We start from the raw sequence: 11,974 nt of genomic DNA on the forward strand, positions 1-11,974 counted from the left end.
TTCTAGTGAATCATCCTCGCCTATTATTCCAATCCACTGCTTTTGTGGACTTTTCAGGATGTCTGCAGTTTGGGTTTGAACTTAAGCTCAAGAATAATGAAGCTTTTTAAAAAAAAATTTTTAGCCCACCATCACAGTTTGAGACTGTATATAAAGGACGGACCTGAAAAGTAAAGCCAGGCTAGACAGGCCTTAAACCTGCATTCTTTTAATGGTCAGCAGGGGGCGACTTTTCTATAAATCTGTGCCGTAGTTATTACTTGATGTATGATCTCAGTAAATATTTTGCAAATAGTGTTATGGTCTCAATTGCCAGATTTCCAAACACAAAATGTCATTTGTGTGGTAAATTCTGCACTCATAGGAAAATGGCCAGTAAAGCAGCGAGTGACTGAAGCCGTTAATGCTGAGTGACGTTGTGTCTCTGACGTGTTTCTCAGTCAGAGCCAAAGTCCACTCATTCAGTATTCTGCTTTGCTAAAACAGACTCCAAAGAATTGCCGTTTCAGTTTTTGTTGGGTTTTCTAAGCCTGTTTTTCAGACGACAAAACAGAAATACCAGATTGAATTAGAGAGGAAACCTTGACACCCTTGGAGTGCTCAGAGTAGAAAAGTGCTATGTAAGTATCACTTACAGTTATTTCAGCTGCTGCCTGCAGAGTGCCCGGATAAACTCACTAGCTGTTTAACACTAAACATAAAGTAACAGATCCCAGAGGATGACAGTCAATATTAGACAACAACAAAATATCCAAGTGAACTGTACACAGAGAGAATATGTTGTGTCTGGAGCTTGTTCATTAAACCCCAGGTTACCACAAATGAAATTAACAATCAGCCAATGTTACATTAAAGCAAGGTAAGCTATTTAATAAAACAGTTAGTGGAAGATCAGCACAAAGCTGCACAAGAAATACATTTTTTTCACAGGCAGTTCTTCTGAAGGAACTTTAGTGTCATCATCTGATTCTTTAAAGCAGTGCTTGTGTTCATGTAAGTGGTCGGTATTATCATCGTTCACGTAAAACCTGCGTTAGCTGTTTCACATTTTTGGCCTCAGGATAAACAAGCCGTGAGCACAAAATTAACAGCTTTAACTGGATATGTGGAACCTGTCAGCAGAAGCTGGCTTATTTCCACATCCAGCCTTTGGTTCCACTTCTGGTTAAAAGTTATTTTTAGTGGCTTAAATGAAGTTTGCGAAGCTCCGCATCTGGGACGAAGAAGAAGACGTATGATAACTTCCCCCTTTCTCTGAAATATGGCTTGGAGTTTGTGATATGGATGCTCTGTGCATTAAACCTCCCAGGAGTTTATTTTTCTCCATTGTCTTTAAACAAAAAAAGAAAAGAAGAAGATGGATTTTAAGAATGTTTTCCACATTTCAAGGAATTATATTTATTAAGAAGATAAAAGGAAGTGCAACTGCAAGTAAAACACACAGACAGGCTCGGGGGGGTTTCTGGAGGGTTTGTGGCTGGGTTGTCTGGAACAGGAAACGTGAGCTCTGAAGAGGCTTGGCACATGTGCATGCACAAATACACACACACACACATAATGCAGGCAGGATGGAAGCTCTTCCTGGACACACAGGATTTGGCCCTGGCAGACGGCATGTCACAAGGAATCAAATTATATGTTAATACGCTGAGAACCCAGAACAAGGCGAGGGACTTTCTCAAGGAAAAGTTGGTTCAGACGATCATGCAGGCCTTGCTTATACAGTGAGCCATTCAATCACTCTACGTTGTCTGTTAGACTTTCCTGGCAGGGATCCTGGTCCCAGGCAGGACTACGATCTGCTGTATCACACACATGTAGAGTCCAGCATTTGAACTTTTGATTTATTGGTTCTTGGGAATTGCACGTATGGCTCAGGCCAAATGGCATCTTATAATATTACACAAGGAGAGGGCCTGCTTAGAATGTACTCCTAATGTAAACGTGTAGTCTAATAGGGCCTCTTGCATAAGCTACTTAACACGTACAGCCAGTGGATATGTATATACGGAGCACATGTACAAACAAATAGCATTGTTCAACAAATATAGCGCGTGATGAATGGCCGTCTCGCGCTGATAAAAAGCCAGCTGCTGCTCTCCAACTATGTGAGCTGTCTTCTTGCTGCCCTGTCATGACTCAGTGCTGAGTGGGACATTAGTGGGTCTCTTCCTGGTATCAGGGCCATTCCTCTACACTGGGCCTGGACTCAGTTTAGCATCATGGGAATTTCTGAGAGCAGCTGAGGGTCCCGGGAGGTTACGCTGGAGTTCAGCTGAGTTAATCCAGCTGACGGGGTGCTCTTTCAGTCGGGAGACAGTGAACCGAAGGCTGGAGGTGACCACGGAGGGGTTGGGTTTATGGAGGATCCCCAGTCCCCCACCCCCCTACAGGCACCACATAAATCCATATGAAAAAATGCTTATAATTCATGTTCAATCTTTGCCTCAACCTGACAGAACAGTGCCACCTGGTGGTCACATAGAGCAAAGAATATCCTCTTTAGCCCACATGTTCAAGTTTTTATTCCACATGTTCAACTTTCACTCAGTATATTTATTTCATATAGCTTTAACATTTTTTTTTACATATACACATTTCTATATTTTCAGCTTTTATTAGATTTTTTTTGCATATATTCAAGTTTTTATTCCACATGTTCATCTTTCATTCAACATATTTGAAGTTTGGATTTTACATTACTTCCCAGATTTGGATGTATATATTCATCTTTCACATATTTTCAGTTTTCTTCCCATAAGGGGAAGAAAACTGAAAATTTTTGTAATTTTTGTATATATACAGGGTTTTTTGTATATATTGATATTTCATTCCAAATATTAAACTTTCATTCTGTATATTAAAGGTTTTTAATTTTATATGTTCAACTTTTTTGCTAAAGACCTAATGTCTTGTCATGTAGTCAAGTTGTTATTCTAAATACTCAACTTTCATCCCATATATTCATGTTCTTTTGCATATGTTGACAATTTTATCCATATATTCAAGTTTTTATTTTATATCCTCTCTACATATGATACATTTCTTGCCGCTTTCTACTGAAATGTGCATTCTTTACGTTCAACTTTCTTTGCATATATTCAAGTCTTTGCAATGGTGCACTGCAAAACTGTAGATGAGCATGAAGCTACTAGAACACAACCGTTGGTTTCTGTGCTGGACCAGCAGAAACATACGGTGCCTTTCACTCAACCGGCCCACCAACACAGGTGAAGGTAAAACAGATGGGTGGGACATGTGACTTTAAGTTTAGCTGCGTCTGTGTGAGGGGGGATCAGAAGTGAAGTGATGGCCCAGGTGAAGGTAGCGGGAGAGAGTGTGAGGATCCACCAGGACAGCACGGATCTTTACTCCGACATGACTACAGTCAGCTCCAGTGCAGGTGAGTCAAACAACATCCTAATGACCCCGTTCTTGTGTTCTTCCACAGCATCTACATTAAATTAGTTCTAATTTTATTGACACACGAGTTGCACATTGTATATTGTCAGCTTTGTTATAAAGAGTTAGCAAAACCACTTTATGTAAAGAAGTGGTGTTATGTTAATTCCCTTTATTATACTGTCATCCTGCTGATTTGGTTTACTTTGCAACCTTTGGATTACCTTCTTAGCTTTTAAGGCAGTATTTTCTATGTTTACCAGTGATAGATTATTTAATCAGCTGCGATGCTTTGTTGGTCTCGTACTCTTTAATAAACAGAGTATAGTAGTGTTGGAAAGTGATGAACACACGATATAAAAGTTTAAAGCTTTAGAAAAATAAACTGTTATATAAAACCTCCCTACTTTCAGCTTCTCTGATTTTCACAGCGGGGCAGCTCCGCATGTTTGATTTGGCAGATTTTTTCCCCCCGCTGGTTGCCCTTCCTGACACAATCCCCCCCCCCCCCCCGCAAGTTACCAAGTTTGCTCATGTAATCATAATAATTGCCTCTGCCATTCGACATCCAGCTGTTTTATAATGTCATCTGATACCAGCAGACCAAGTCGACTCATTTTAAGGAGATGAGTCCCTTTGCTGGTGATTGTGGTAATAATCTTGGACAAATCCTCCAGTTTCTGGTGTCTGTTTCTCACGAGCTTGTGTTTGCCAGCTAAAGCTCTCTGGCTCTCAGGTTGCCTGATGCCAGTGGGAACCAGAAAGTCGGGTAATCCCTCCTTTTTTTGAGACAGTCATTGGTGAATTGCTGCTTTTTCAGTTAAGGCCGCATTTCTTGTGTCATGTTGAGGAAGTGAAGAAATAAGACCTGGGAAATTTTTCCCTAAAAAAAAAAAAGGATCCACGCAACCCCTTCCCCTTTTCTTTTCTCGCCCCTGAAAACAGATATAGGAGAGTCGGTGAGGAAGGGGACATTGTGCGAGACCTCCGTGGCTGTAGGATTCAATAGACGGAGCAGAGCATACCCCTCCCCAGCCAGAAGACGCCACCGCACCACCTTCAGCCACAAACAGCTGGAGCAGCTGGAAGTGGCGTTTGGACAAAATCAGTATCCTGACATCTACTACAGAGAGGAGCTGGCTCGAATCACTAAACTCAATGAGGCTCGCATACAGGTGGGATGGTCTTCATGTTAGAGCTCTCTGACAACTGTGGCTTTTTAGGAGTTGGGGTGTGCAACTCTAAAAAAAAGAAACAGGGCGTGGTGTTTTAGGCACAAATGCTCAAAACTGCTAATAAAACAGTTCAACAAAAGAGCTGGTCTACATCTGCAAGCCACTTTGCAACCCACCTCTACTTCAGCTCTTTTTGTTCATTCTGTATCTCACTAAATCAGTAACAAATCACTGATACCTTTTGCTTTGGGAGGACCTGGGACAGTTACAAATATAAGGGACCCTGACCTCTGTGGCGTATCATTGTTGGATGAATGCCTCAGATTTTTGTCCCAAAGTTGTGTTGCAGGAATGCTGCGTGCAACAGTCTGATCAATGATCCTGATTTGGTTCAGTCTAATTCAGTGGTGGCCCTATTTGTTGCTGAACCCACCATGCTTTGTATGTAAAAGCCTCGACTAACCCATCCTTGTCTCAGCAGGTGTGGTTTCAGAACAGGAGAGCCAAACAGCGTAAGCAGGAGAGGGCCTCGCAGAAGGTTCTCCCAGTGGGAGTGATGCCAGGCCACAGGGCGCTTCTGGGAGGCGTGCACATCCAGCCGTCCGGCATGTCTCGGCAGTACTACCCCCAGCCCCTGCCCCACATCCCTCGCCTCTCTTCCATGTTGCCCTCAGGGGCATACACCCGCCACCCGGGGCCAGGTAGCCAGTGCCCATGTCCCGGCGCTTCCACTCAGCCAACCTCCCAGCGGCAGCATGATGACTGGTACGGCTCGCTGAGGAGCAACCTCACCTCGCCCATGTTCTCGCTCACCTCCATGCCGCCTCTGGATCCCACCTCTCACTGGAGCTAAGAAGCACCAGATGTTTCCACACAGAATACTAAGAAGCCTCTTTTTCATCTTCACAGTTACACACATCCTGTTTGCTCTCTCACTGCTGAATTTTCCAGCTAGTCTGTAAAATAAAATGTATCTTCTTAGCCACACCCGAGCTTCCCCAGTCCCTTGGCTGGAAACGACTGATGTCTACTGGATTTATAGAAATGCAATAAAAGGTTCTTTGAACATTAAGGATACTTTTTTTTTACTTTGCAAAAAAAGGTTAGCTCAAGGAGCACACACTAGAATTTGTTTTTAATTTTATAAACCTTTCAGCTTCATGCCATGGCTTTCATAGTTCCCTAATACACCTACAGGTAACATTACTACAACCTAAAGTTGGGACGTTAAGTGAACCGTAAATAGAACCAGAATGCAATGATTTTCAAATCCCTGTTTGAATTTGACAAATTCAGGTAATCTGGCTTCTTCCCACAGTTTAAATACACACAGTTAGTGGGGTTAGGTGATTCTAAATTACCCATAGGTGTAAATGGTTGTCTGTTTCTCTGTGTTAGCCTTGTGATAGACTTCTCTCCCTGTGACAGCTGGGATAAGTGGAAGAGGATGGATGGATTTTAAACTATGGTGAATGCAACAATGATGGTGAATGCAACAATGATGGTTCATGAGATTTGCAAATCACTGCATTCTGTTTTTTCCCACCTTTTTGGGAGGTGGGTTTCTACATCATTACATCTAAACAATTTCCATTATTAGCAAACACAGTATGTGTTAGTAGACCACAAACACACACTGGTTTTCATATCTTGGTGCAAACTCCAGTCCTCGAGGGCTGGAGTCCTGCAACTTTTCCATGTGTCCCTGTTGCAACACACATGAATACAATTCATTAGCAAGACTCTATAGAACTTGACTGCATGCTGAGGTGCCAGTTCAGCCATTTGATTCATGTTACAGCAGCTCATGAGTGAATGAACATGGTGCAATAAAAGTACTTTAAGAAGTACATTTTTCCAAACACTTACATTTACCTAATTTTACTTAAGTAGAGTTAGTGGTTGCCACTTCAGCATGCAGTCAAGTTCTATACTCTTGCTAATGACTTACTAAATGTATTCATGTGTGTTGCAACAGGGACACATGGAAAAGTTGCAGGACACCGGCCCTCGAGGACTGGAGTTTGAGACCCCTGTCTTAGTGAGAAAATCTCATTGGCATAATGCTTTCCCTAGCCCAGGGGTGGGCAACTCCAGGCCTCGAGGGCCGGTGTCCTGCAGGTTTTAGATGTGTCCTTGATCCAACACAGCTGATTCAAATGGCTAAATTACCCCCATAACATGTCTTGTAGTTCTCTAGAGGCCTGGTCACAAACTAGTCATTTGATTCAGGTGTGCTGACCCAGGGTGAGATCTAAACCTGCAGGACACCGGCCCTCGAGGCCTGGAGTTGCCCACCCCTGCCCCAGCCGCTTACCCCAACCATCAAAAATGAATGCCTAAACCTAACTTTAACACTAAAACCACATTTTGAGCCTGAAAAATGTTTTCAAACTCATGTGGATGGGCACTTTGTCCCCACAAGTATAGTAGCATGCCAATTTTCTGTCCTCACAAAGATGTCTAAACATGTGTATGTGTAGACACACACACACACACGCACACACACACGCACAAATCCTTAATAGCCTCGCTGCCCCTGCAGCTTTGACATGAAATGTAATATTTATTTAGGATATGAAGACGTGCTTGTTGTCCCCTTAAAGGAGGTGGAGTTCCCGCAGTATGTCTATATAAATAGTTTTATGTCCTGATATAATTATAATTATGTCCTACATAGAAACTGTGGACATACCTTCTGGATCTGATAATTGAAGCCAATGCACAACACTTTCAAGCTGCATTCTTTCTAGTGGTCAGCAGAGGGCGATCCTTCTATCGTATCTTCTTTTTCCAAACGTGACCAACAACAAATAACACAGACAGCGCTACATGAAAAAGGTGTGCAGAATACAGTCCTCTTTTAATATTTCACATTACAGAGACAACACAGTCGCATCTGTTATGCTTTTTAAATATGTGCACTCAGAAAAACCTGAGTTGACCGAAGAGTTAATACTAGATGGCAAAAATATAGAGAAGTCATCAACGTGTGGCAAAAAAATAAAACTACTTCAGAAGAAATCACAGATGAATTGAACAGACCTAACCTGACATATTATACTCACGTCTGTTTTAAAGGCAGCTAAAGTCTGAAGCAAATGTGTTGTGTTCAAGTCCTTTCCTGAAGGCCCGTAAGACAGAGTCCGCTTTAAAAACTAACGGCAGTGTGCGTTTAGTCTAGCTTATCCAGTGATGAAGAATCTGCAACACGCCGCTGCTTTACATTCACTCTGCGAGGACAGGTGTGCGTCGAGCTCCTGCTGACTCTGCGATTATCACGCCGGCTCATTTTTTTTGTCGTTTTAATCGTCACCGAGACGACAGTGGGAAGGTGTCACAACTGAAACACAGACAGTATTTCTGCTACTGTAACCTGCAGCCTCGGGCTTCACATCAAACATACGGACTGTGATCAAGTCAAGGTCACTTTCTGTTGTCATGGGAACCATCCTCACACAAACAGCAAATTAAACAGATTGACAGGAGGAACCATTTGGCCCGCTGTGTTCAGCATGAGTGTGCTTGTGAATGAGTGTGTCCGTCTGAAGCAGAACTACTTCACATAAAGGGGACCCATCATGTCATATAAATACACTTTTACAGTGTTGGATGTTCTTGGCTGTATATTAAAGTAAAGCTCAGGTTTCAGATTAATCCAAACGCTCCACTTACCTTTTTTTATTTTCAGTATGATGTCGATGAGAACAGATATCCTTAATGTGGTTGTGCAGTGGCCAATCAAAGATCAATAAGGCATATTCTGAACTCTGAATAACACAAAGCTACTCTCAAAAGTCCCAGAATAAAAATATAGAACTGGAAATGAGTAGAACAGGTCCCCTTTAATGTGAGGACACTCTATTTACAGACTGTTGTGCTGCCAGAGAGAATCAAAGTGTAGCACCACTAAAAGAAAACACTCTACCCAAGCTTTTGTACATGTCAAGGATCAGTTCACCCAAAATCAAAGGCAGCTTTGCTTAGAATACAGTATTTAGATATAGTGAAGTCCAAGCTTCACTGTGGAAACCAGAAGTTACAGGCGGTTAACCAGGCCTCAGTTAACCACCTGCTTGTTGTACCTTAATCACTTCCTGTTCCTTTGTTTTTTTAATCCACACACTCGGAGTACTGCTCCTTCAGTCGTTCAGGCCTTGTGTGTGAATGAGGCCACCTTAAAACTCCCCAGCTGCACATATGCAGCTCCAAAAAACGGGGGATTCAGATCTGAAAGTATACTGCTAAGGATTAACTAGAAAAATACCAATTTAGGTGAACTGGCCCTTTGAAATGGCATCTACACACACACAATGAAGTGGAAGACTCCACCAGACTGAAACTGAAACAAAGGGCATCCTGTGTTCCACCCTTTTTGTCATTTATCAGATTACTGCTGATTCAGCTTGGAAAAATCATCCGTCAGAAGTTTCACGAACGATCGATACTCCTGACCGATAATCTGTAAGAAAGAAATCAAAGACGGTCCTCTAAAAAGTTGTGCGGCTTCTCAGTTTTGGCTGCAGGTACGCTCACCCTCCAGCCTCTCTGCTGATTCCTCGCTGTCGTCGTGGACGGGAAGCAACAGAAAGACGCTCTACTCCAGCGATTTGGCGAACTCTGCGTAATCTATGTAGCCGTCATTGTTTTTGTCATCGTCCTTCAGAACGTCATCGATGAGAGCAATGAGTTCCTCCTCTTTCATTGGCTGGCTGCTCTCTCCTCGCTCCTAAACAGAGACGAGCAGAGCAGCGAAAACGATTGGACCTTTCTGTGCGCAGGAATTGTGAGGCAAAAAATGTGTCACAACAATATTTTTAATCACAGCGACAGAAATAAGGGAGCAGAAAACGTGTCAGCTAACAAAACTGTTTTCTAATCGCTTTGGTGTCACGTTGCATGAATTCTTTGTTTCCTAAGGGGTGATGGATCCGCATTGTCACCGATTTTGTCCCACACACCCTTCCTGACACCTTCCTGAACATTTAAAAAGTTAGCGGGATAACAAAGATGAGGCTCAAAACCTACCAGCTAATTAAAGCTAGTAACGGGCTTAATGGGAGACAGCGTCAATAAAAGATTCAGAGAAGTCTCGGTGCACAAGGGACAAGGCCAAAAATCTGTACTGATTAGCTGTGACCTTTGTGTGTATTGCAACTTGGTGGCAAGTTGTGCCTTTGGTGAGAAGACCTTATTTGTGCAAGACAATTCCTAACACACTGTGCAAATATTCCAACAGCATGACTCCCATATAAAGAAGTCCTGGAGCTTAAAGACCGCCTGCAGTACTGACCTGTCACCCACTGAAACATCTGGTGCGTTATGAAACAAATTTAAAAAATATTATGATGAGAAGAGACCCTGAACTGCAGACATGCTGATATTCTATATCAAAAAAACAAACAAACACTAGAGCAAAGCTAACATTTACAGAGTGCTGCTAAAAGATAGGTAAACATGCCCCTGTCCCAACTTTCTGAAACACAAAGCATTTAAATGTCTCAGTCCAATCCCACAATAAGAAAGGTATGAGAAAGTGGGAAAGTAACCGTTATGTATCCTTTTAATGCCAACTATGACAAAAAAACGTGCTCACACATGAATTCTCACCTCTCTGTGTACATGTGAGATTGCTGTTGCAAGCTCCAGCCCGTCCAGCAGGTTGTTCCCATCGTAATCGTGCATTTTGAAATAGTGCAGCTGGAGCTCCTGGGGCGTCATGTCTTTCTCTGGTTTGTCTATGACGCCCTCTAAATGCTCCATGATGTGGCTGCCACCAGAGGAACAACAAACAAACACAGCTACTGATTAGACAGAACCCAAAGTTCACCTCGTCCTGAGTCGTGCACGGCCATGTCACTCACTCTTTGTCTTGAACCATGTTTCTATCCAGGCGATGTTGGCTGGCTGCACTTTCTACGATCTGCTGCTGATGGTGGTGGTCTGGGTTCATCTGAGCGTGAGCGCACAGAAAACAGCAGGACAAAAAGAGGAGCATACCCCCCCACTGCACACTACACCTGCTGCTCCTCATTCTGCTGCGGAAAGGCAAAGACTGAGAGTCAGCAAGTTCAGGAACACAGCTCCTGAATATCTATGTTGGACATCACCTTCTTACTACTCAAATGTCCTCAGTTTAGCACCTCACTTACATCCAGCAACACATTTGAATGTCCTTCTTACCGATTAACATGTTTCTCCTGATCAAACTACATTCACACCTGTTTTATAAGTTTGATATCTGGCTCTATAAGACAACAGCAAGGTGCTACAAATAAGCACCATGTGTTTATGGCCCATTTTAACAAAAAACACCACAGACACACACAGTGCATGGACCGCACTAATAGGGATGTTTCTGCAGTAAACTGTGAGATTACACTGCTATGCTAACTCAGTTAAACAGCCACATTAAAAGAGGGATGTATGACCGTTAGCTTGAGAGCCATTATAAGATAAATACAGCAACAAGCTGCATCTCAGGGCTACGCTGAAATAACATAATTTCATGGGTCATGACTTGGTGTAACTGGTAAAGAAATAAAAAGATATATATGTACTTACGTTTAAACAATTTCTATCTTCACCTGTATCCGCGAACAGTTGTGCAGTTGTGCGTAGTTTGCTGCTTTAATGATCAATCCGAGCTTTCTCGGACTGAGCGGCTTTCCGTAGCTTCACTTTGACACGACAGCTCATTGTGATTGGCTGCAGCTATCCGAGAGCGCTCAACTGGGGCAAGATGATTCCCTCCACGTTATTCTGAATTCTTCGTCTTTCTCTGTCCAAAGCTAAAATTAGTTTTATTATTTTGTTTTGGGTTACAGTAAGATTCGTGTATAATTGCTATACATTAATAAGCTCAAACTAAACCTTATAGAATATTCCGTATAGAATAATTTTATATATTTCTAGTGCTTTCCGTTTTCACGAACTAGCGTTTTGATCATTTGACAGAATTTACGAATTTACGCGACAGACATGCTGTTGAATCACCTTTAGCGGTAATAACTTGAAGGTTTTTTGTAAACTTTTAGTTTTTGTATGACTTTACAAGCCTCTCTCATCATCGTGGAGGAATTTTGGCCCCAAAAAGTTGATTCTGTTCATCTGGACGTAGCGTTTTCAGTGGGAGAAACGTTTCGTCACTCATCCAAGTGACTTCTTCAGTCTCAGCTGACTGCAGGTTTCCCCAATCTTATATTTGCACAATGACTAAAACCAGACAACTGAATGAACGAAGAGCTGTGAGGTCAGTTCCAACCTTTTGGGATTTACCTGGATGCATCAACATGCATCAAGAATTTGGTTCATTGGTCTTTGGTTGCATTCGTTTATGCACAGCTCTCTCAAGGTCCCAGCACAGCCTTTCAATTAAGTTTCAATCTGGACTTTGA

At 42.4% G+C, this 11,974-nt stretch overlaps 2 protein-coding genes across 3 annotated transcripts; one reads left to right on the forward strand and one right to left on the reverse strand.

Moving 5' to 3' along the window:
- Nucleotides 1-2,819: 2,819 nt before the first annotated feature.
- prop1 (PROP paired-like homeobox 1) lies at nucleotides 2,820-5,620 on the forward strand. The gene is made up of 3 exons (XM_005936852.3): nucleotides 2,820-3,403; nucleotides 4,348-4,577; nucleotides 5,059-5,620. The coding sequence occupies exons 1-3, from the start codon at nucleotides 3,310-3,312 to the stop codon at nucleotides 5,428-5,430; spliced, it is 696 nt and encodes a 231-aa protein (XP_005936914.1). The 5' UTR covers nucleotides 2,820-3,309; the 3' UTR covers nucleotides 5,431-5,620.
- Nucleotides 5,621-7,406: 1,786 nt separating this feature from the next.
- On the reverse strand, nucleotides 7,407-11,262 carry mcfd2 (multiple coagulation factor deficiency 2, ER cargo receptor complex subunit). Of its 2 annotated transcripts, none has more exons than XM_005936853.3 (4): nucleotides 11,142-11,262; nucleotides 10,442-10,615; nucleotides 10,188-10,347; nucleotides 7,407-9,306 (listed from the first exon to the last, which is right to left on the reverse strand). In XM_005936853.3, the coding sequence occupies exons 2-4, from the start codon at nucleotides 10,609-10,611 to the stop codon at nucleotides 9,175-9,177; spliced, it is 462 nt and encodes a 153-aa protein (XP_005936915.1). In that variant the 5' UTR covers nucleotides 10,612-10,615; nucleotides 11,142-11,262; the 3' UTR covers nucleotides 7,407-9,174. The 2 variants fall into 2 exon arrangements, with proteins under 2 accessions (XP_005936915.1, XP_005936916.1); XM_005936854.3 differs by having other exon boundaries at nucleotides 10,442-10,612; nucleotides 11,142-11,259.
- Nucleotides 11,263-11,974: the final 712 nt, after the last annotated feature.

This window comes from Haplochromis burtoni, unplaced genomic scaffold (genome assembly GCF_018398535.1).
Source record: "Haplochromis burtoni strain Fernald_Lab_line unplaced genomic scaffold, NCSU_Asbu1 Contig_215, whole genome shotgun sequence".
NCBI lineage: Eukaryota > Metazoa > Chordata > Actinopteri > Cichliformes > Cichlidae > Haplochromis > Haplochromis burtoni.

What these genes read in the sequence shown, in the direction of transcription:
- prop1 (XM_005936852.3), top strand. Translation starts at nt 3,310, where the DNA reads ATGGCCCAGGTGAAGGTAGCGGGAGAGAGTGTGAGGATCCACCAGGAC. An exon ending in TACAGTCAGCTCCAGTGCAG is followed by an intron (nt 3,404 to 4,347) that starts GTGAGTCAAACA and finishes CCCTGAAAACAG; the next exon opens with ATATAGGAGAGTCGGTGAGG. An exon ending in TCAATGAGGCTCGCATACAG is followed by an intron (nt 4,578 to 5,058) that starts GTGGGATGGTCT and finishes TTGTCTCAGCAG; the next exon opens with GTGTGGTTTCAGAACAGGAG.
- mcfd2 (XM_005936853.3), bottom strand. Translation starts at nt 10,611, where the DNA reads ATGAGGAGCAGCAGGTGTAGTGTGCAGTGGGGGGGTATGCTCCTCTTT. An exon ending in AACATGGTTCAAGACAAAGA is followed by an intron (nt 10,348 to 10,441) that starts GTGAGTGACATG and finishes CTCTGGTGGCAG; the next exon opens with CCACATCATGGAGCATTTAG. An exon ending in TCTCACATGTACACAGAGAG is followed by an intron (nt 9,307 to 10,187) that starts GTGAGAATTCAT and finishes GTCTCTGTTTAG; the next exon opens with GAGCGAGGAGAGAGCAGCCA.